Source organism: Caretta caretta, chromosome 3 (genome assembly GCF_965140235.1).
Source record: "Caretta caretta isolate rCarCar2 chromosome 3, rCarCar1.hap1, whole genome shotgun sequence".
Taxonomy (NCBI): domain Eukaryota; kingdom Metazoa; phylum Chordata; order Testudines; family Cheloniidae; genus Caretta; species Caretta caretta.
Window position 1 is genome coordinate 208510078 of NC_134208.1, and position 23856 is coordinate 208533933.

A 23856-nucleotide genomic window follows, 5' to 3' on the forward strand; every position below is an offset into this window, starting at 1 on the left:
ACCCATGGGTGGTCGGAGCCGGCGAGTGGTGCGCCGGAGATGGGGACCAGCGTGACATCATCGCTGGCTTGCCCCTAGATGGAACAGGTGGCCTGGCTGACACCAGTGCCTTGTCCCTCCTTGGGGAAGGGGAAGCCATCAGGCGAATAAGGTCCCGTGCCGCCTCAAAAGTCTCTGGAGTGGAGGGCGGTTGAATGTCCCAGCCATGACATAGTGGGCCAGACTCGACTGGACCCCTTGTGGGGCAGGAGTCGACGAGCCCCTGGGAGGCGCTGGGCCCGAAGTACGCTGAGGTCTCCCTGCCACTGTCTCCTTAGGCTTAGAAGGGGGGCAGCGCCCCCTCACCTCTCATTTCTGGGGCATTGGGGATACAGATCAGCACCTGCCAAGAGTCTTCTGTTCAGCACCGTGTTGGTGTCGGGAGTCCTTAGTCTCCTTTCTAGGAGCCGGCGCGCTGAGCACAGGCTCCGCCGATCGCGGGCGGAGATCAGATTGCGGGCGGAGGGCTGCCTGCACGAGGTTAAGCCTCAGTCTCTGCTCGCAATCCTTAAGGGTCCTTGGCCAAAACCCTTTACAAACGCGGCACTTGTCCTTTCGGGGACTCTCGCCAAAGCACTTCAAACAAGAAGTGTGTGAGTCACTTTTTGGCATCAACTTTCTGCAGACTTCACATAGTTTGAACCCCAGCAACCGAGGCATGCCCCGGCAGTGGGGGAAACCTCTACAATGAAAACTTAGCTTACTACTACCTTAAGACAAAAACTACTGTGGTATTTTGTATATAGTTCACTGCTAAAGGCACTTGCAGAAACAAGAGCGAGGGACCTTCCAGCTAGCCGTCACCGGTGGTAAGAAGGAACTGAGAGGGTGGGGGTTCAGCAGGGCCCTATATTGGGCGCCATGAAGGCGTGACTCCAGGGGGCGCCCAGGCCGACCCTACGGATGCTGCTAGGGGAAAAATCTTCCAGCTGTCGTGCATGCGGCATGCACACACCTGATTGGAATGGACATGAACAAGCACTTGAAAAAGAACGGAGACTTTTTGGGCATCTAGTAATATGTTCTTAAATGATTCCCAATGATCATTCACATGGGTCCAATAAAATTCTTCCAACCAGCTGATGTGGATCGTAAACAGCTTTGTAAAATTGGTTCTTTTAAAGCACCCAGAATATATATTACTGGTCTGTATTTTATTCTGCTTGCACATTATAAATATGATTAAGTGACGATCACTTGGACTTAAGAGACCCTTCCTTTTTAGTTCTGTGATCAGTACCTCTCTGTGTTAGGACAAAGAATAATAAAGAACTCCCTCGTATTGGCTACAACACTTTTTGTGACATACTTCCTGACACCCTGAGAAAGGTGCAGACCAGCCCTCCATGGCTAGGGAACCACAGCCAGGCCTAGTGGCCGGGGCAGCGAGCCAGCCGCCGAGGAGCAGGTTACCTGTTCCACTGGAAGAGGTCTGGACAAGGTCGGTGCTGCTGTCGCTGGATGGAGACGTTTGCTGTGGGGCCTGATGCACCTGGATGGCCTGCACAGGAACCTGCTGCGTCACAGTACCTCCTGGGAGGAGAGAGGAGAGCCCTTCACCGCCCGCTGCCACCCAAAGGCAACGCAGGGACCTGCCAGCCCCGCGTCACACCCCCGCCCCCCTGCGCCTGCAGGCCCAGGGCAGGAGGAAAGGGGAGCAGAGCATTTAGGCCCCACTCGGTGGCCCGGTGCATGTTCACACGGTAAAGGGAGGAGACCTGCCCCCAGACGGGGTGTGGCAGAGGCTGCTCTCTGCATGCACCTGATGGCGCCTGCCCGCCTGCTGGAGGAAAGGCTGACCTCCTGACTGGATTTCTGCCCGCTCCCTGGCTGGGCTCAGCAGCCCTGGAGACTGATGTCAGCGACCCCCCAAGGCATTACAGCCTGCAGCCAGCCGTGCAGACGGGGCGTGTCAGGGCCTCTCCTTCACGGCCCTCCCCACTTGGCATGCAGCCCTTGCCTACCCCAGACAACAGAGAGGCCAAGGGGGAGCCTAGCCAGCAGCCGTGTGTTCTGCCCCCTGCCATGCCCACCCTGGCAGGATTTGGAAGACCCCCTCACAACTGGGACTCTACTCACTAGGCTACCTCAAAGGCTCCTGGTCCAGGCCCCCATGGCAGCAATCCCATCCCCTGCCTCAATCAGGAAACGAGCTGGGGTGGGGCTAGGAACCTCCTGCCACGGGCCACAGCCCGGGGTGTGCTGAGCTGGAGCCGAAACCCACCACCCAGAGACGTGCTAGCCGAACAACATGCAGGTGCCACATCTGATCTAAGCCAGGCGAGGGCCACAGGCGAGCCTCACGCAGCCAGCGTCCTCCAGGCTCTCTGCGCTCCAATGAGGGAAGCTCGCTGCAGCCCTGGACGTGAGGGGGACAGAGCTACGAAGCCGGCTCTCTCTGTAGCTCCTCCGGATGCTAAAGGAGATGCCCGATGCTCTTGGGAGCAGCCGTGTGACACAGCACAAGGCCTCCAGTCTAACCTGCAGGGCCCCAAAGGAGCCATGTGCGGTTTGTGCAAGATACACACAGAGCACAGCAGTCACCAGGCCGGCTCAGAGCAGCCCAGGGTCCCATCTCTGACACGAGCCAGGACCAGCTAGTCCAGAGAGAGGGCAGGACACCAAAAACGGGCAGGTATGGATGTTCTGAACCCTGCCAGTTAGCAACTGGCTTCTACCTGGAACCACGAGGACACACATGGCCCCTTGCACACACCAACCCTGGCAGGACGTTCCGCTTGCCAAGTCAAGACGCTGGGAAATGCCAGCTCTCCAGCCGCCTACGCAACCTGAACTCGGCCCTTGTGCGTCCTGGGAAGGGGTGAATCGATTCATGATTTCCTTGTGTCCTCATCATTCGATGTGTGGCCCCACACAGCACGTGCCGCAGTGCACTCGGCAGGGCTGGAGAGCGCGACTCTGCTTCGCTCCCATTCTTTTCACGCCGGGTTTTATGTGACTTCCAGTGTTTTTAAAAAGCAAACAAACAACAGGAACCTCGCTGAGCCCTGCCTGGGTCATCTCCAGGGGTAGAACCTTTGATCCACAGCACAGGCCTCCAGCACACGGAGTAACTGACGCTATCTTCTACGCCAGGGAGAGTCACGCTTTGCCAGCGGGGCTGACAGCAGAGGAGTGATGGGACTTAGGGATCCTGGGCTCGGTACCAGGCTCTGGAGGGACGTGTGCTCATGTGGGCACAGACCCTTCCTGTCCCTGCCCCACCATTTCTACGCATGTCCCCTTCTCCTCCTATCCTGCTCTATTCCCATCCTCCCCCAATTGCATGTGGGTCAATGCAATGCCATTGCTTCCTCTTCCCTCTCCGGACTTCCTGGGCACCAGCGGGGGGGCACTGAGGGCACAGGAGAGACCGGCTCTGCTCAGTCTGGTCCCCAGCAATTCCAGGGAAAGCCCGGCTCAGCCTGTGGCCTGGGGCTGGAGCATGTTCAGAGCAGACAGTGTTTGGAGATGGTTGTTGCTGAGCCTCTAACAAATCTGTCCGGAGCATGTGCAAAGGGGAATTTTCAGAGAACTACAATTCCACTGAATCTGGGCAAACGGCCACAGGGGCAGCAAAAGGCTCCTCTCCAGCCCCCGGACTACTCCCTTGTCCCTGTTTCAAAGCACAGAGGTGTTAGAACAGCTCCAAGGACAACGGTAAACACAGCCCAGGCCCGAGGACATCGCCCGGGCATTCCTGCGTCCCGCCCGGACACTGGAGCATGGCTTTTAGCTGGACGCCCCACCTTGACTCCTAATGGCGAATCCCCCCGGCTGGTGACAAGTAAACCCTATTGCCAGTTTGAACTCCTCAACTCCAGCGCCCAGCCGGGGAGCTCCTTCTGCCCCTGCCCGGTAGGCTCCGGAGCCTTCTGCTTTCGGCTGCTGATCTGGAACGAGACCAATCTCCATGCACGTCCAGTGGGCTCTGGGGACTCACTGCTCTGTAACCCTCAGTATATTCCTGCTCCACTTCGGACCCTGCCTCGTCTCTATTACCTGCTGGGGGGAGTTCAGGGACCCTCCACTGCCTCTAGCCTGACGCCCTATTAGCAGATCTCCTCCTGTAACACCCCTTTGGTGGGGCAGCTGCCTCTGTTCTTTTTAAAAGGGTTCAGTCACCCCAGTGAGACAATTGGCTTCCCCTCCACAGCTCCCAGCTCCCCAAAATCAACACAGCTCTGCCGCCAAGGCTGGAGAGAGGCACCTGGGTGGCCAGCAATCTGCCAAGACACCCTTCCTCCTGCACCAACTTCCACAGCTGCCAGGGCCCCGTCTCCACGGTCAAACTCAGCATGCACAGTCTGCCAGGCTGACGTCCCCCTCCAGCTAGGGGGCTGTGCCCAGCCCCCTGCCTGGGGAGGCCTTGCAGAGCGGTGTGAGCCCAGCTGGACGGATCAATTCAGCACGGACTGCAGCGTCCCTGCAGCCCGCGCCACCCTTCTCTAGGATACTGCCCCCCTGCCAGCCAGCAGGCAAGCACTGCCCTCCAGAGCGCCCTAGGCTTAGCCTCTCCTGCCCTTCAGCCTGGCATGGGCCATGTCTCCCCCCTCCCACGAGAAAGCTGAGGAGAAGCGAGCGCTGACCTGTCAGAGACACAATCTGCCCTCCGGCTGTGGCAGGGAAGCGGAAGACTGTCTGCTGTGCCTGCTGCAGCTGTCCAGCTGTGCCCGCGACCGCCTGGCCCTGCTGGCTGGAGAGGGCCAGCGAGTGCGACTGTAACTGAGTGAGAGGAATGGTAGGGGTCCCAGGAGGGAGCGAAGCACCTGCCGAAAGGAGGGGGAAAGAAAGGCTTCATCACGATCAGCTCTTTTCACCTCCTCCAGCCCCAGAGCTTGTGCTGAGCTTCCTCCCAGGGGCAGGCCTAGACACAGCCGCACGGACCCAGCTTGGATCCCTGCACTCCCCACCACAGGCATGGAGGCAGCAAGAGCCCATCCCCGCTCGCCCCTGGGGCAAGGGCCTGGCAGCAGGGATAGCGGGCAGAGAGCAGGCCCAGCCAGCATCGCTGTGGGCAAGGCAGCCCTGTTCACTTCACCCACAACCCATTGGCCTGGTGCCAGTCCCCGAGAGCCCCCCCACCCCTGGCGTGCACTCACCTGGCATGAGAGTGAAGCCGCCGGGGAGCTGCATGAGCCCTCCGGAGGCCACGGCGCTGGTGCCCGTGGTTTTGAGCACTGTCCCATTGGCGCTGGTGACGGTGTTGGGGCTGACGCTGGCAGAGACTGGCGCTAGGTAGTTGGTGATCGGGAAGGAGGGGCCACTGCTGACCTGCATGGACGTGGAGGTGGTGGGCACGGTCTGGATGGTCGACGTCGTCCCCGGCAAATTGGTAACTGTGAACGCAGGCTTCAGCGAGTCCTACAAGAGAGGGGCAGGTGAGGGAGAGCCAAACCGGGTCCTGGGCCCCATCCGTGCCCCACCCCCAATCAGACCTCAGGGCTCTGCTAAACCCCCAAACCAAACCAGGTCTTGAGCCCCATCCACACCCCACCTCCAACCAGATGTCGAGGATCGGCCAAACCCCTGGGTGAGGGGCTACACAGGCTAGCAAGTAAAGGGAGCTGCTGGGAGCCAGGGGCAGGCCCATGTGAGAACTGGGGATTGGACCAAACTCCCTGAAACACACTGACCAAAAATCCACACTATGCTGCCACACCCCGCTGCTCTGGGTATACCCCCGGGGCTCCGGGCACACCCCGCCTCAGCACGCACAGGGTTCTCCCCCCACACCCAGCTTTGTTCTATGGCTGGGTACTTAGCGGCCATATCAATCAACAACCAAACCACACTCAAAGGAAACACCAACTATCCTGCTCTTGTTCCAGAGATGCGTGACCACTCAGTACAAGGGACGGACCGGGGGCCAGCCCCTGGCAGGAGGCAAAGGAATCACTGCTACACAGGAACCTTGAGATCAGCTGCACCAAAGATGGGGACAGAAATTAGCCAGACCTCACAGGGGCCCACGCTGGGCAGAAAGAGATCCTGTCTGTCTGCCTTGGCCCCAGCATGGGTCACAGCTTGCTCCGGAACAAACCACCCTGTGCACAGGTCGGGAGGAGCAGCGAGCCACACGCCAGTGGGGGCCCCAGCCCTCAGGGCGCCAGCTTCCCCGGGCTGACAGCGCCACCCAGCTGCCAAGGATTACAGAGCTTGTGTTTGGAGGACAGCACAGCGAGGGCAGCCTGGCGGACCCAGAGCTCCCACGTGCTGCGGCCAGCCTGTCATGCTGCCAAAAAGCAGGAATTCACAGCCTGCCTAACGGCTAAAAAAGGGAAGGCAGCCCATTTTGGACAGGCCCAGCCAATCCAGAGCGCCCTGCCTGTCTCCCCCAGGGGAGGGGAGGGCTGGGTGGCAGATCCCCACTTGCCAGGGCACTGAGATTCCCTGCAGTCGGAATTAGAACGAGCATGTGATAACAGAGCGGAGCCAGGCAAATTCACTTTCCATTATCTCAGCGGCAGTCTCCTGTCCCCACGTGTAGGGGCTGGGAGTGGGGGCACGCGACACTCACGGAAAGTCACTGGCCCCAGCCCCTCACTGGGAGGGCAAGAGAGAGTGACCCCAGCCACCCAGCCCACCCTGCTGCTGCTGATACTCCCAGGGGATCAGCCAGCGATTCAATAGCAGCTGGCTGGGCGGGCTGTCCCCACTGCCTGACGCTGACAGCAGTGCACCCTGGGTATCGCACCCCCCCAGGTGCTCGCTGTCAGCAACGCCCACAACTCACGCCACCTGGTAGGCTGCCCCTCCACCCGTTCCCATGGCACATCTCAGCCCCCCCTGGGCTCGGTCCCCACTCTGCTCTGTCAGGGCAGTGAGAGGGAGCCAGCCCCAAAACTCCCCCACCGTCTTCTGGGGATCCCCTACCCGTCTGTCTCCTGGGATGCGGCAGAGGCAGGGCACACTGCACCCCAAGCCGTGGGGATGTACGTCACCGCTCTGCAGCGCCCAAGGTTGGGCGGGGAAGAAGAGGAAAGAGGTGTGTTTTCTCTCCGAAACTAAACTTCAAAACAAACGGACCAAAAAACCCAAAAACAAAACAAAAAACCCAGCCCACCAGCCCCTCCCTTGTTTCAAAACACTGAGAGTTGCCAAGTTTCATTTGAATAGTTGGACGGCCCTGGAGACTTGTGTCCTGGTTATCCTCCCCATGGAGCCCCTGGACATGGTCCTGCCAGCAGGCCAGAGCCCAGGGCTCCTCAGCACAGCCCCGCGGCCGTGACAGCCCCCAGAGCAGCTCGGCACATGGCATCTGGACTCCAGAGTGGGAGCAGCAGCCGCACCTATGGGCGAGGACCAGGGTGGGGAGCAGAGTTTGTCCATACTGCCCCACACTCCTAGGGCAGGAGTGGATGGGGCGGGGGATGGGGGGGTGCTAGGCACTGGGGATACGGTGGGTTTCACTCAGGCCCAGGCCCGGCAGTGTGGACATGAGGAGCCCTAGGTCCAAGCACAGGCCAGAAAATCCTTCACCGGGGTTCAAATGCAGGGCAGATGCTCAAGCCCAGGGCTCCCTGACATGGGTCAGCTGACTCGAGTCCTCGTAACCTAGACTTATGGTACTGTATAGACATTACGCGTGCACACAGAGCTGCGAGTGCCCCCCCCCCAAGCACGCCCCCAGAGGTGCCAGCACTGATTCCCTTACACACACACACACACCCCCAGAGGGCAAAGTGAGAGAACTCAACGTTTATTATTTGGAGTCTCAAGCGGGAGGGGCTGGCCTCAGGATTTTGACCCATTGGGGCTGGCAAGCCCAGGTGTCCCCCTGCCCAGCCTGGCAGCTCCCTGGGGCAGGGCTGTCCCGGCTGGCCTGGGCAGCCTCATTCCCACAATCCCCTGCTGCCCACTGCAGGTGCTGCGAGGGGAATCCGGGCCAAGGCAGCCCCCACCCCCAAAAGCCAGCTCTGCAGGGACCCCAGCTGGGCACAGGTCAGTGGTTCCTAGCCCTCTTGGGCAGGGGAATCCAGGGGCCAAGCAAATTTATTTCCAAAGAGAGGTTGGGGGCCATACAAGGCTCTGGGGGCAGGTTCCCTGCTTTGCTAAGAGCCTGCCACTGCAGCTAGCATTCCAGCCCCGTGCACACAGATTAACTTCCGGTGCGAACTCCAAACCCTTCCCTTCACAACCCGTGCGCCTCCCGCCACCTTCTGCAGGGAGCGTCCCTGGCTCCTCCACCCCCGCTGCAGTCCCCGGCGCACACAGCTGGCATGTGCTGCACGCCACCTACCCCAGCAGATGCACAGCCCCTGGGGGCCCACAGCAGAACAGCTCAAGTTAGAGCAGCCCCCATGCCCTAGGCTCACTCTCCACCCTGGCGGGGCGCCTTGGCCCACTGGCAGCATGCTGCACGTCACCAACCCACGCGGCAGGGGAACCAGGCAACAGCTGGGGCTGTTTGGAGCAACCAGGGATGAATGAGCAATGGGCCAGGCCCCATGTTATTCTGAGGGGGGCAGAGCTCTGCACAATCACCCTGAGGTCCCTGCCGCACTGGAGAATCATGGAATCCAAGGCCAGAAGGAAGCAGCAACTCCTCGTGCCAGCCTGACCTGCCTAGAACCCGGCACGTGCCCCTGGCAGAGAACAGGAGGGACCCAGGTGCGCCAGGGCCCCTGCCCGCTGAAATGGAGGGGAGACATCTAAGTGAGCTCTACCCAGGTCATTCTGGCAAGTGAGCAGCCCCCCACGCTACAGAGGAAGGGGCCAGCTTGTCCTTGTGTCTCCGGGAAGGCTCCCACAGCCGTGTGCCGGGCACGGCCCGCCTACCAGCAGGGCGCTCTGGAAGTGTCCCGGAGAAGGGGTGCCGGAGATCCAAGATCTGACGTCCCCACACGGCAGGTGAGAGATGTGAGTCCCGGGTCAGTTGCAAAGCAAGGGAGGGGCCACCCCAAACCAATGCCACTTCCGGGATGTCCAGCCTCTCCCCCACACCTGCTGCCCAGCCACATTCCAGCCCCTCGGCCACTGCAGCTGTTCCCTTTGTCAGCACACAAGTGGCGCCTGGCCGGCCAGAGCAGGAGGAAGGGGGCCAGGCCTGTCCTGGCCCCACTCACCACCACAGGGAGCCAACCTCCCCCCAGAGCAGCAGAGAACCACGAAACCATCAGCTCCCTCCCCTGGGGCTCACCCAGAGGCCTCTTCTCTGCCCCCTTGCTCTCCACAGCCAGCTTACAGCTCTCCCAGGCCAGGCCCATCCCTCAGGGGAGCCCCGCCAGCTGCTGACACAGAGCCTGGAGCAATGGCTAGCGAGCCTCCCAGGCACACCCGCACGGGGAGCACTGGGGGAGCTCCCAGCTGGAGTGTGCCTGCCCTGGTCTGCGGCAGGGTCCCCGGGGGGCAACATGCACTCAGGTCAGGGACAGTGGGGCAGCTGGGCGAGGAGGGTCACATCCCACACCCATTTGCAGTAGGCTCAGCACCCCCCACCCCCGTGCCCCCTTTCCCAGGGCAGGGTGAAGGAGAGCCCTAGCTAGCAGGGAATTACCAGGCCTCACAACCGTTACCTTATTTCCCCTCCTAACCCCGTGGGGCAGGAGAGGGCTGTCATGCCCACTGAGCAGGTGGGGCCAGAGGCCCAGAGAAGTTATGGGGTACTGGCAGCCTGGCCTGGACAGACATGAGACGGCTGGCTTGCCCCTGCCAGACCCAGGAGGGATCAGGCCAGTGGCACAGGGCAGAGCGCTCAGCTCCCACCTGCTCTAAGGGAACCCGCAGGCTGACCCAGCCCCCAGCGCTCGCAGGAGGCTGGCTGGGATGGGGGCCTGCCTCCCTGCCCCTGGCTGCAGCTGCCCGCTCTGTCAGGGGGTGACAAGAGCAGGGAGGCTCACGCCACCTCCCACTCCCAGCTGCCTACCGTCCCTGGCGGTGCAGCTGTACTGTCCCCTAGGCCAGTGTCCTTCCCTTGGGCCGGCAGTGACCAGGAGCCTTCTGCCCACACATACCCCAGCGCAGCCTTCGCTGGCGGGCGCCAGGCTGCAGGAGAGGAAGGGGGGCCCTGTGGCAAGCTGAGCCAAGCCCAGAGGGACAGAGCTATGGGGGGAGGAGAAGGGCCAAGGCAGAGCTCAGTGCTACTGTCTGCCCCAGGTGACCGCGCAGTGGGGTGTGCCGGCATCAGGCGTGGCTGAATCAAGCCAAATCTCCTGCCACTGAGCTGCACCAGGACCTGCGCACAGACAGCCCTCTGCCAAGGGTGGGAGGCACCTGCGGGGGCCTGCGTAGCTCAAGGCACCAAGCTGGTCTCTGGCCACATCAGTGAGGAGCAGGCCCCTGCAGGTGCCTCCCACCCTTGGCAGAGGGCTGTCTGTGTGAGGTCAGACCTCAGCAGCTTCACCATGCAGGCCCTGCTGGGCTAAGCACCCGGCCAGGCCACCCACGCCCCGGCCAGGCCGAGCCCCAGCCCCGTCACCAGCTGCCTGCCACAGCTGCAGGGATCAAATGCTCTGCCTGGGGCACCATGCTGGACAGTGCCCCAGGAGAGACGGTCCAGCCCACCCAGCACCTGCTCCCTGCACGCGCCACATGCCACGCTGCAGGTCGCTGCGGGGCACAGGCTGCATGCCAGAGTGGAGAGCAGGCCAGAGACATGACGCCCATTGCTAACAGCCAGGGGAACTAACCTGGGGACACTTCCCAACCCACCTGCGGCCAGGGATTCCTGGACGGCCACCCGTGACATGTTTGCATGCAGGACACGGGGGAGGTTCTCAGGCCTGCTCGCAGCCCCCCAAATGCCATGGGAATCCTCACTCCAGTATCTCTACACCAGGAAAACAGGACACAGCCTGGCTCCTGGCCACCGTTCCTAGAAGCTGGTAGCGAGCCGCTAACAGCCTGCTGCCTAGCACAGTCCCTCCCACAGCCAGGGCCGCATTTACACTGCCCCGGTCAAAGCACGGGCGCTCTCAGCTCACCCCCAGGCAGCGGTGGCCGGGTGCGGGACACAAGGGACGGGACTTGACATGCTGCTGGAGCTCCTCAACCCCATGGTGCTGCTTAAGGCTAGGTGTTCCTGGTGAGGAAGGGGCTGCCCACACCAGACCTTCCCTCTCTGCTGCAGGCACTGGCAGCCCCAAGCCCCAAACGCCCAGGGCTCAGCAGTAGCCTGGCGGCCCCCCTCTGGAAGCTGCTCTCAGGCAGCTCCCACGCAGCAGAGCCCTCATCAAACAGCTGGCAGCCCGGACAGCGTCCAGGGGCACACCAGGCTGCAGCACATGGCTCGGTGCCTGGCTCCAGGCCTCTCAGATGGGCCAGCCCAGGGATCAGCCAGGTAGAAAAGATACACAAGCAGAACAACTCCCCCGCTCCCCAGCCAAGCGCCAGCCAGGCCCCATCAGGCTTAATTTAGGAGATCTAAGGAGAACATAACCCACAGCACCGGCTGGGACATGCTGTATGCACAGCAGCGCTGGGAGAGAGGCGAGGGACGCAGGTAGGAATTAAACCCAGACGCCCCGCTCCCCCCAAGCAGAAGTGGGGTCCTAGCCAGCACACAGGGCTTGGAGACATGCCCGGGCACACGCCCCTGCTGGGTCAGATGCTCCCCATGGCCGGGAAGAGGCTTGGGAGACTGCACTAAGGCAGGGCCAAGTAACCCCAGATCATGCCTGCCAAGGGGTTGCCCATGCTGGGCTTCGAGACCCCCAGTGACGGGGATTGCACTGCTTCCCTGGGCAGCCTGGCCCAGAGCTTAACCACCCAGACAAGAAGTTTTCCTAATATCTCGCCTAAATCTCCCTGTGGTGCATGAAGCTGGTTACTGCTCGTCCTCCCTTCAGTGGGCAGGAAGAACAAGATCACCCTCCTGTCTGTAGCAGTGCTTGGCATCTTCAAAGATTTATCAGGTCCCCCCGCAGCCTTCTCTTCTCGAGGCTCAGTACATGCTCAGTTCGGTAACCTTCCCTCCTTGCTCAGGGTTTCTAACCGTTCTCTGGTGGACTCTCTCCAGTCTGCCCACTGCCAGAGGCAATGGAGGCTGGCGAAGGGGGAGAGCAGCAGGGACCCACCACGCCTCAGTGCAGCCGGGCACCCGGTGGAGGGAGCGGTCAGGCTGCAGAGACTGGCCTCCCCGGTCAGTCAGCCGATAGCCAGAGACTCCTGGAGCAGCCTGAGCGGCCCCCGGCTAGGAGTCCCAGCACCCTCCCCACAGCCCGAGCACCTCAGGGCACTGCCCCTGCCCCCGTCTCCGACCTCTGCCGCACTAACCAACCCCACTCCCTGCTTCGCTTTGGCATGAATACGCCAGCCCAGTGCTTGCGAGGGCTCGGCCATCCCCGGCACCGTACTGCAGCGCCCGTCCCCACCGCCACTCCCAGGTGCTGCCCCTCCAGCAACAGCACAGAAAGGTGCTGAGAAGGAGCCCAGCTCCCTGGAGGGCCTGTGACTGCAGAGAGCCCCAGGACGCACTCCAGGCTGGGGCTTTCCATCAGCCTCCCCGGGTCTGTGTAGCCACAAGCATGGAGCTGGCTGCCACAGAGCACCCCTGTCTCCTGGGAGCATCTCAGCCTCCGCTGCGACCTGCACTCAGGCTGGCCCACCGCTGGGGGCAGCGAGGGGGCTGGAGACTGAAAGAGCACACAAATCTCCCACACGCTTGCCGCTGGAAGCCGGCCTGCGCTGCACCCAGGAACGCTCACAAGTGCCAGAGAATCGGCCCCAAAACCCCCTAATTTGTGCCAACATTATACCAGGGCAAACTGGGTGAACCCAGGGCTCTATAAAGCTGGTTAGCCTGGCATCAATCCTGGGCAAACTCCTTGAAAAGCTGGAGCTGGGATCAATCAGCAGAGAATTGAAGGGGGGCAACTTAATTAATGCCAGTCAACAGGATCACGTGGGAAACAAGCCAGCTGTCGTTTCCAACGAGATCACAAGGCCAGGTGATAAGCGAACATCCCGTCCACAGACCCAGCGCCACACGACTGGCGGAAGCCAACGCAACCCTCCATGCAGCCCACAGACCCAGATTCCTGACAGCGCTCAGAAAATAACTAGCTGGGGATGTTCCCAGTGGGACCCATGGGGCTCTGTACCCAGCTCAGCGCTATTCTACATCTTTATCAATAGTCCGGAAGAAAATCCGACGTCCTTGTCGGAAACACGTGGCAGACGACAGAACTTGGTGGGTGGTAATCGGCAACGGGATACTCGGCGTTCGGGATCGCTTGGTAAAGCGGCTCCATTGACATGGATGTTAATGCAGCCCAACACCAGATCAGACGTGTGAGGAGCAAAACCCCAGGACGGAGGCTTTTATTCTAGAACGCAGCACCTCTGAACAGGACTTACGGGTGGGTCACGGCTGGTAATCGGCTGAACGCCAGCTCCCACTGCCAGGACGCTGTAGGAAAGATGGTGACAGATCCTTGGCTGCAAAGCAGAGGAACATCAAGCAGAAGTAGGAAGCATGGGGGTCATCACCATGTACAGCACTGGGGAGATTGTTACCGGACGCTGGGTACACCCGTCAAATGAAAAGAAAGATGTGGACAAATTGGAGGGGGTTCTGCAGCACGGCGCATGGAGGAGAATGGTCTGAAAACACCTCTCACAGCCAGAGACTGAAGGAGGCCCAGCTAGGTAGTTTATCTACAAGTGTGTAGATGAGGAAGAGATGCCTGTGTTTGCGGGATTGGACCACCCCGCCAGCAGAAAAGATCCCACAGCTGGAAGCGGACACTAGACACATTCAGATCGGAAAAAAAGACGTCAACTTCTAACAGCGAAGATCATTAACCCTGGGCACATGGATTCTCCGACACTTGGAGACTTTACATCGTGACTGGATCTCTTCGGCAGAGACCGGCTCGAGCGCCAACAGACGTTCTGGGCCGCACGCCAGAGTCGCTGGGGGAGGCTGCCTGGCCTGTGCTTTACAGGTGGTCAGGAGGGATGAGCACAATTGGCCCTTCTGGCCTTGGGCTCTCGGAATTGCGCGAGCTCTGCAGTGTGAGCGCTCGCAACAGACATGCTTCTGCTTTTCCAGGGCTGGGCAGCTGCAGCTTGCCAGTTCCCCTCTGGCGCCAGCAGTTCAGCTGCCGAGGGACCGTAAGGCCATGGAGACTCAGCCCTGAGGTGGCGGTGCAGGGCGTCAGGACTCTGGTCCCAGTTCAGCTTCTGGGGAGTCGGGCTGGGCACGCTGTGCGGCTCCGTCACCCTGCCAGCGGGGAAGGATCCCAGGCTGCAGAACACGAGGCGTGAGACGAAGCAAGCGCTGGGGCGCGCGGGGGCTGCCCCGTGCCGCAGATGGTGGGTCGGCACGCCAACAGGCTGCGTACTGCCCCACCCCCGAGCCGGGGTGCTGCAGCAGCCCCCCCTTACTGCCAGTGCTAGCAGATCCCAGCGGATGCTTGATTTCCTTCCCACCTCAGCCTGCCAGCCAAGCAAGGGCCCAGGCCACCCACGCCAGGGGCTCAGCTGCAGGGTCCCCGCTTCTGCTGCCCCATTCCTCCGCCTTTCCAGGCTGTAGTGTGTCCAGAGAGCCCTGGAACCCCCCATGGGTGGCTGGTAGAGCCAGGAAGCCACCGACTCCAGGGGAGCAGACGGGACAGCCGGAAACGGGGTGGCCGCAGCTCAGGACGGTGCCAATAGCCCCTCCCACCCCAGCAGAGGATGCCCAAGGCTCTGGGGCCAGCGAGCCCTGTGTGCTGCCCCCAACCCCCAGTGCCACAGAGGGGGGGCCAGGAGTCTCCCAATGCAGCGCAGAGCTTCCCCACCGAACCCACCGCCCCACTGGGGCTCAGCCAGCGCACAGCAGGGGGTAGCTACGCCCCCGCCCCCCAGGTCCTTTCAGCATAAGAGCCTGGGCATCTGCAGCACCCCACTGGGCCCTCACAGCCTGCCTGCTCCTTCCCACCATGGAGCTGGAGGCCACCGAGCCCAGGGCGCAGCCATTTCGGTGCGACTAACGCCCCGCTGCTGGTCCCACTGGGGTCTGATCCGCTGGCAGAGATACCACAGACCCGAGACCCCCACCAGTACCGGGGGAGTGGGGACACTGGTGCCAAAGAGAGGGTGGCAATCTCCCTGCAACAGGGTCTGGCAGCCACCGCCACAGCCTGCCCAGCCCCCTCCCCCCTCGCACCACGTGGTCCCTTGCTTGGGGCCTATGTCCCCAGATGTCTCATCTCCCCGTGCCGCAACCCCCCACGACAGCGCCTTTCCCAGCAGGGAGACGGGGACAGCACAGGGGAGCTCGTGAAGCCAGGAGGGAGACAGCCAGCAAGCAGGCCCCTCGGAGCCCCCAGGGGCAAAGCAACGGCCCCACGTTCTCGGCACGCCACCAGCAGCAGGGCTAGCGAGAGCCCGAGCCAGCAGAGCAGGAACAGCCCGGGCAGCCAAATGTTTCCATTCCCCATGTCCTCCCTGCCCCCTTCCAAACCGGCACCAAAGCAAGAGACAGCTGCAGCTTATAAGGAATGTGAGGGGCCCTGCCAGGGACTCTGGCGAGGGAAACCAGGCCTTATATGGCCATGGAGGCAGAATCAAATTTTTATCAATGAGAGTGAGAGCATGGAGACGCCGAAGGAGAGATAACAGGGCGAGGGGCTGAGGGGGAGCGGGGGGGGGCCTGCAGGGGCAGTGACACCTGTCACCCACCCCCCGCCCTCTCCGAGCTGCCCCCACCCCCACTGAGGGGAGAGCGGCTCTGTAGCTCCTAGCCAGTGAGCCCCAGGTGGGCAGGGGACCGCAACACTGAGCTTAACACAGCCCAGGCCAGGAAACTATCCTCTGGAGCCTGGTGCTCCTGCTCCCAGGTAAACTGAGGCACAGCCCCACCACAGGGAGGGGGACCCAGCTCACAGGAGCAGGGCCAGCAGCAGCCCAGGCCAGGGAGTGAAGGAGGGGGTCCAGCACCCAGGCCAGCAGACTAGGGCCCAGGATACTACGCCAGGGAACTGCAGGGGTGAGCCCCCCCGCAAGATCTAGCGGGCAGCCCCATGTTGGCCCTGCAAGCTCTCCAGTCTGGGTGGCAGGGGAGGAGCCTTCGAGCTGACCCCTGCGGTAGGGTGGTCCCCGCGCCGGGCAGAGAACAGGCAGGCCCTGCCCGCGAGCGCAGAGGAGAGGGGGTTACCTTTGTCTCGCCGCTGCTGTCGGACTCCGACACCTGGTAGGTGAGGTCGGTCTCCTCAAAGCCCGTGGCACTCATGCGCTGGTCGGTGGTGGGGTCGGACCTGGGGGGCGAGTCCGGGGAGTTCAGGCACGTCTGGATCAGCGCCTTCCCAGTCTCGCTGGTGATCATGGGCTGCAGCTTCCGCGTGGCAAACGTGTACACGTGGCCCGTCTCGCTGGCAACCAGCAGCAGTACCTGAGTGCCCGTCAGCGTGGAGAGCTCATAGGCCTGCAAGGCAGCAGAGAGCACCGGTCAGTCATGGACACCCGACGTGGGGCACAGCCACAGGCCGGGGCTAGCGTTGCCCCCACTGGGGACGCCAGCGTTACTTGCCTCTGCCTTCCCCCTGCATCCCACGCCTTGGCCTTCTCTGCCCCTTCGAGGCACCCTCACCCTCTCCCAGAGCTTCCCCCGAGCCCAGGCAGGCAGCCCGGCTAATGGGCAGGGCACAGGACTGGGACACTGGAGACCCAGCCCTGCCATGGTGCTGCAGGGTGAGCTTGGGCACGTCACTTCCTCTCCATCCCCATGCCCCCTTCCAGCTCCTTGGAGCTATGTCCCTGCATGGCACCTGGCACAACGGGGTCCCCACCAGGGTCCAGGTCTGTAGGTGCCACTGAAACCCCCAAAGTCCCCCCGAGCCCTCCGCCATGTCCCCTTTGTCCTCACTGCCATGACCAGTCCTTGGCCAACTCCAGCCTGCCCCACTGCTTCCTCCCACGCCTGCGAGCCATACACCGCTGAACTCAGCTGGACAGCCCCACCTCGCCCCCCTCCAGGCCACATGGATGTCGGTGCTGCCCCCCAAATCATCGCTCAGGCCGGCTGTTCCACCCTACTGGCTTCCTCTGTATCAGGACCCTTCCCAGCACCGCCCCACCACACTTATCTCTCTTGTCACAGCGTCCCCAACCAGCCTCGACTGCTTGTCTGCTCCTGCCAAAGCCTTCGCAGTGTCCTGCACGCCCCCCGCCACCAAGCCTGAGGCTTGGCCATGGGCAGAGCTCGTCCAAACCTCGCCCCCATTTCTCCCCCACTGCCAGATTGCTACCAGGATCTTGGGCAGTGCCCATCTCTCCCTGGGTTTGAGCAGCACCAGCCCTATGAGGCCTCTGGGCTCCCCCCCACAGCCCTAACCAGCAACAAGCCAATGCCCCCTGCCCATGGCTGCGCACAGTCCCAGCAACAGAGAGCTAGGCTCCACCAGAGCTGCCTGGCTTCAAACCCTCCACCCACACGGCGCGAACCAGCCAGACCCCCCCAGGCCGCAAGTGCCCCCAGCCAATCCTCCTGCTGCAGCCAGCCGCTGGGGGATCCGCCCTGCCCAGCAAAGCCAGAGCTCCGGCAGCCTCAGAGAGGGAGCAAGACAGTCAGCCCCGCTCAGGCAGGAAGCGGGCTGCCCCGCTGTGAGGACCAGCACCAACATTCCCGGGAGAGACAGCCCCTTGTCCCCCAGGGCAGGACCTGCACCCAGTGCGGGTCCTGTCTGATTTTTCAGCACACCGGGGCACAGGCTCCCTGCACTTCCCCGGGAAACTCCCAAAGCCCAACAGCACGGGGCCGGGGCTGCCAGGGATGTCTGCCATCAATCTTCTTGCCCTTCACTTCTCCAGGGATGGAGGCGAGCAGGGTTCTGGCCTACAGTGACCTGCGGGGGTCTGGCCTGCATCTCTCCTGGCGGAGGCTGGGATCTTCTCTGGTAACACGGGGCCCAAGAGCAAGCAGGTATGCAGTCCTGCCACCCTGTGGCAGAGAGAACTTCCCGCCATGCCCTGCACCTCAAATCCTGCTGCCATGGAAGTCAGCCAGCGGGGCAAGGGCCGGGCCGAGGGGCCAGCGGGACAGAGCAGTTCTCAGCTAGTGTCCCACGAGCAAGTGCATCGGCGTACACACAAATGAGCTCCCAACACTAAACCCGGCCAGTAAGTGCTTATAGGCAGAAACTGTCGCACCAAACCCAGCACAACCCAGACACGGCTGCTGGGGCCCATCCCTCCTCCAGGTCAGCAGGCCAGAGCAGAAACAGCACAGAGCCCCATGTCATTTGCTGGCCACCGCCCCCTCGCTGCCCAGCTGCTCCGGGTACAGCACTTGTCACCTGGCCAATAGCACCTCCCTGCCGCAGAGGATCCAGGGAACACCATCCGAACACACTAGCTGCATGTCCCCATTCCCAGCCACGCGGACAGGGGCCTGTGTTACTCCCCTGACCTAGCTGGGGTTTGCAGCTCCCCGGTCGATCTTATCGGCACCAGCACCCTGCCAGGGCACGGAAGCGTCAGGCCAGGCCCAGCACTGACCCCTGCTCCCCCAGGCGGCCTCCGAAGTGGCCGAAGAGAGTGGGCGAGACAGACCAGGGACAGTTCAACTCACCGCCCCAGCATGCGGAGCAAGGACCAGACAGGTGCCCACCTGGTCTAGTGGGCACACTGACCCCCTGGGTGAAACTGGCCGATTGCTGCTCCTGGTGCTTTGGCAACACTCGGGCAGACAGAGCTTTCCCCAGAGGGACTGCAGTGGCTGGCACTATGCTCTGCCTTTGCGCTAGCCTGGACTCAGCCGGTGGGAGCCACTGGCCTTCCCCACCGTGCTCAGAGCACTCAGGCAAGAGCGGGGAAGGGGACAGAAAGCCCCCAGCGCAGTCCCGGCCAGAGGAACAGGGCCTGTCCCACCCCCAGCACCCACAGCCTGCAGAGGGGAGCTGCCCGCCCCGCCAGAGTGCCCCGGGGGCAGCAGCGCTGTCTCAGGCCCACGGCCAGGCACACGAGCACCCAAGGATCCAGGGGGCAGCCCAGCCCATAAGCCAGAGGCAGCCGCTGCCCAGCCTTCGGAGCAGGTCAAACCAGGGCAATCCCTGGTGCAGCCTCACAGGGAGCAGCGACAAATCCGTGCCAGGCAGATCAGTTACACCGGCACGACTGCCACGCCAGGCTAGCGGGGAAGAAACACCGTACTGCAGGAGGTAGCCCCCCGCCCCGGACGCTGCCGCGTACAGAGCAACATACGGCACAGCCCCAGCCGTGCAGAGCAGCCCCAGCCAGAGGAGACCATGCCGGGGTCCCGGCAAGGCACCCATGGGGGCAAAGCACCGTTCAGCAGCACTTCAAGGAGGTCACATCAGCAGCTGGCTCTGCTTCCACTGAGCCTGCCGACTCCGCCTTCCCCGCCCCTCTGATGGCATCACCTGCCCGTGTGCCCTGCATGTCACCATGCAGGGAAGAGCACCTGCTGGCACTGGCCACAGCCAGGGAAGAGAAGGGGGTGCTGTCAGAGGTACTCAGCGGTCAGGTGCACTACCCCAGACCATCCCCAGCATCATCATCGCATGCCTCAGGGTTGCAGAATCAAAGCAGCTGGCTTCCAAAGGTACAGCCCCCGGCCACTCTCCTCACTCAGCAAGGTACCGCCCTGTTCTCAGGGGCAACCTGCCACAGCTCCAGATTCTTCCCAGTTTGTTACAGGCCCGGCAGAGGTTTCCCAGACACCCCCCAACACCCACGGCACAGCACAGCAGCCCCTCACAGGCAGCTCTCTGCCCCCATCCGCTGCCAGGACCCTCTTCCAGCAGCTTCCCCCTCTACCCAGGGGGGAAATCACACTGTACTGGCCCAGAGGCGCCCTGCACAGACAGCGTTTCTCAGGACACATCGGCACACAGCAGGGAATCGTCACATCCAGAGACTGGCATAAGCCCTGAGGCAGAAGGTTTAAAGTTCTGGAAGGGATCTATCGTGACAACCCTGGGTATTCGCGATAGCCATAGAGATGCCCAGTCCCCTTTTGAACCTGGGTAAGCCAAGGGTCTCCCTTCTCCACCCCACTCATTGTTTATCGACTTTTGTCACACCCTCTCTAATTCATCATCTTCCTGCAGTAAGGAATCACTCTTCAGAGAGGAGCCCTCCTGGCCCTTGACCGTTCTCTAAACTGCTCTGTTCTGTAACCTCCCGGGTGAGACGAAGGCAGAACGATACATGGGCCCCATGTGGGGTTGCACCACTGACCTGTACAATGGCATCATCTTCCATCCCATTCCTCAGCTATCTGGTCCGATTTTTAGATTGTTTTGAGAGCTCCCCACAATCATGCCCAGGTCCCGTTCCTCACTTGATAGGAGAGCCCAGTAACCTGTACGAACAGGTCAAGTTTCCCCCTCTAACGTCCAGTACTTTGCATTTCCTGACGCTGGAGTCCGTTTGCCCGTTCTCCCAGCCTGCCTCAGGCTCTCCGAAGCTCCTCTGGTCCCGACTAGCCTAAATAACTGGGTCTCCTCTGCAAACCTGCGACATCCCTGCTTACCCCCCTTTCCCAGCTCAAATCAATAATGGTTCAAACCCCAACTGGCTCAGCTCAGCCCTTGAGATAGAGGAGATGATGCCAAAGAGCCCTTGATCCAAGCTGATGTTTCCCAGTATAGTCTGGGAATTGGGATTCACACTGGAGTCCTGACGAGCACAGCCCCTCGGCGCACTGTCTGCCCGACTGGCTGAGACGGCCATACTCAGGTGATACCTTACACCCATTCAGTAACACCAGCTCACCAACGACCTTCCCGGGGCTGGCCACAGACTTGCATTAGGCAGAGCCCTTGAGTCGCTAGCCAACCAGGGTTGGCGTAGAGCTTCTCATCCCAGCTCCTAAGGCTTCTCTAACTCTTGGCTGGCCACACCTTCATGTGCACAAGTGGAGATGCTAGACAGCTGATAGGAGGGGGACCCACTCTGTGCTTCACCCCTCAGTTTGGATGAGCAGCTCCTAAATCCCTTGGGTCACACCATTATGTTCAGAGCAACAGCCCATCTTCCCAAGTCTGCCCTGTACCTCTCCAAGAGAGGCCAGGCCACTGCCTTAGTACCAATACTGCGTTTTTGGGTTGTTCCCCCGTCTCGCTACAGTCAAGATCTCGAGGCTAGGAAGCAAGTCTGCCGAGTAGGACAGATCACATGTGAGAGCATCAAGTGAAGGCAAGACAATAACAGACCTGCTCCTGCAGCTCTGGTAGAAACGCATCTGGAACAACATGTTCTGTTCTGGACTTCAGTACCAAAAATACGTCAAGAGTTTGGAAACCGGCAAGCAGATTTATGGGCAAGAGGGACTGACATCCGAGGAAGGGAGCTAGAGATGTGCCCAGTGTGGCTAGGCGAACACTTTGGGGGGGCAGCAAAGCATAACTCAGTGTGTTGGGGGGTGCGAACTCAGAGGGAGGGGATCTATTAGGACAGTACAAAACTCCATCCGGTCACTCCTAGGGACATGCTAAGAGACCAGTTGGGCCAAATATCGAGATGAGCTCTGCAACGGTCAGGACTCTAGAATGCTCTCCCCAGCTGGGTCAGTCAGCATTTACATTGGGTAGAGCACTAGGGTGTGTATGGCAAGCATACCCCCTCTCACGGGGTACAGACCCTCCCTTTCTCAGAAGGTTTCAGTTAGCGCTGAACCCCATGCGTACAGCCGGTCTAGAATAGGAAAATTGGTGGGGATTTACATCCTGTTCGCAAATCCTTCTTAAACAATGTTTTGAATACTACTTAGCCCCTTGTGTGTAAACAGGATTTAGACACCTTTAAAAACATCTTCCTTCCTCATGATCTGGGGAGAGCCCTGAAACGTCACCAACAGTTAACACACGTTTCCCTAGGCGCTGCACGTTGGCAGTTTAGTACCCGGCCAATACTTGGCCCAGCTGTGATATGACTGGTCTCCTTGAGGCAAGAGACTATCATCATCAATCATGTTGACTACAGTAGGGCCTAAGGGCCACCCAAGTTGGCTCATCAGTATATCTGGTCACCCAAGTATCTCTCTCAGTATCTTCAGTGTTCCCATCTCAGCACACTAAAGCCACCCCCTCCTATTAACCCTACACTGGGCTTAGCCTCCATCCCACAAGGGTGACTCTGCACCCCCTTCCACCCCAACAACCAGCATGCCAGCCTCAGTCTAGCTCCCACGCAGGTTTAAAGCCATGCCAGGACCTTATCTGGCCCAACAGACCCCTCAGCAAAGTCTTGGAGGGGAAGTCATTTTCTGGCCCCTGCTTCAGAAGGGGGAGCGGTGAGAAGTCCCAGCTGTCACTGAAGACAGCCACCCCAGTGCCCCTTTCCCACTCCTCCCCGAGGGGCTCCCTAGCCCGGAACCCGATCTGACCCTGGGGGCTGGCTCCCTGGGGTGGGGGTGGGGGATATTCCCAGGGGATCCCCCTCAGCACCTTTACAAGCCGCAGCTCCAGGCCTGGGGGCTCGCACCGGGGTCCCTCTGGGCCCCCACCTTCCTCCAGACACGCCTTCGCACACCAGGTAAGGGGGCGCACGCCCCCCCCCCCGTGTCCAGAGCCGCCCCCACCCTCCGCTGTGACCCCACGAGAGGACCCCCCCCACCCCCAGCCTCTCCCGCCCCCCGGCGGCTGCAGGGGCCCCTCTTCCGCAAAGGCCCGGGCCTCCTAGCCCGGCCCCACCTTCCGCCTGGGAGCTGCGGGCGCGCCCCGGCCCCCGGATCCCGGCCCCCCGGAGCCCCCCGGCCCGGTACCTTCTTCATGATGCCGGTCTTCCGCTTGCTGAACGTGGTGTAGCGCCGCAGCTTGTTGTCGATAAATTCCATCTTGATCTTGACCCGGCCCCGGGTCTTCTTGCCGGGCTTGGCCCCGCTCACGGCCCCGCTCACCCCGCCGTAGCCCGCGGCCGCCGCCGCCGCCTCGGGCCCCACCACCACCCCCAGCTCCACGTCCCCCAGGCTCCGCTTCAGGCCGCGCCGCTCGCCGCTGCCCAGCTCGTCCTCTTCCGCCGACTCCGAGTCGCCCTCGCTGCCGCTGTAGAGCGGCCCGGCCCCCGCCGCCGCCGCCGCCGCGTCCCGGTCCCGCTCCCGCTCGAAGCGGGCCCCCGCCAGCCCCGCGCCGTTGCCGGGGCCGCGGCCCCCCGCCCCGCCGCCGTTCGCGCCGCGCGGCGCCCCGGCCCCCGGCCGGCCCGAGGCGGCCCGGGCCAGGGCCATGCCGGAGCCGCGGGCCAGGGCGGCCGCGCCGTTGCCGGCCCCGGCCTGGCTGGGTAACATGGTGCCGCGGAGAGCGAGCCGCGCAGGGACAGCGAGGGCGGGTCAGGCCGGCGCTGCCATGGGCCCCGCGCCGGCTGCTCCGGCCCGGCCCCCGCCTCCGCCTCCCGGCCTGGCCCCGCTCGCTCGCTCGCTCCCGCTACAGAGGGATCCGCTCCGGCCCGCCGCCCGCGCGCCGCTGGCCCCCCATATAAAGCGATACAATGTTGCCTTTTATGGCGAAGCCGCTCCTTATATGGCGCGCGCCGGCGCCTCCCGCCCATTGGCCGCCCTCTGGCGGGCCTCGCTCGGCATTGGGCGAGGGCGGGGGGGGGACCGCGCGGCGCTGCCCATTGGCCCAGGGGGGCGGGGCTTGATTTGCATACATTCCTGGGGAGCTGTGCTCACGCTCGACGTCAGCCGGAGGGGCCGAGGACAGAGGGAGGCTCTTAAAGGGCCAGAGCCCCATGCACGCATGCGGGGCGGCAGCGCGGGCCTGGCCCGGGACAGAGCCGGGCCAAGCCGGAAACAGAACGAGGAGAGGCTGGGGTCGCGCAGGAGGGGGCGGGGGGAGCTCAGGCCAGGCGCAGTGGGGCTGGAGGCCTCTGCCCTGGGTTATTCCTAGTCCCTGGCCCGGGATCCGGACAGCAGGGGATTTGGCCCCGTTT

The 23856-nt window shown here is 62.2% G+C and overlaps 1 protein-coding gene across 2 annotated transcripts in view; it reads right to left on the reverse strand.

The window, feature by feature from the left end:
- The window catches only part of SRF (serum response factor), a 37558-nt gene extending 14181 nt beyond the window's left edge, over positions 1 to 23377 (reverse strand). The window contains exons 1-5 of one of the 2 annotated variants that reach the window (XM_048842387.2): positions 22694 to 23373; positions 16124 to 16390; positions 5142 to 5403; positions 4629 to 4808; positions 1453 to 1572 (exon numbers count right to left, since the gene is read on the reverse strand). In XM_048842387.2, coding sequence (XP_048698344.2) covers positions 1453 to 1572; positions 4629 to 4808; positions 5142 to 5403; positions 16124 to 16390; positions 22694 to 23212 — 1348 coding nt within the window. In that variant the 5' untranslated portion in view covers positions 23213 to 23373. Of the gene's footprint in view, positions 1 to 1452; positions 1573 to 4628; positions 4809 to 5141; positions 5404 to 16123; positions 16391 to 22693 lie in introns of both variants that reach the window. The other variant, XM_048842389.2, reaches the window with a different exon arrangement.
- Between the last annotated feature and the right edge of the window lie 479 nt (positions 23378 to 23856).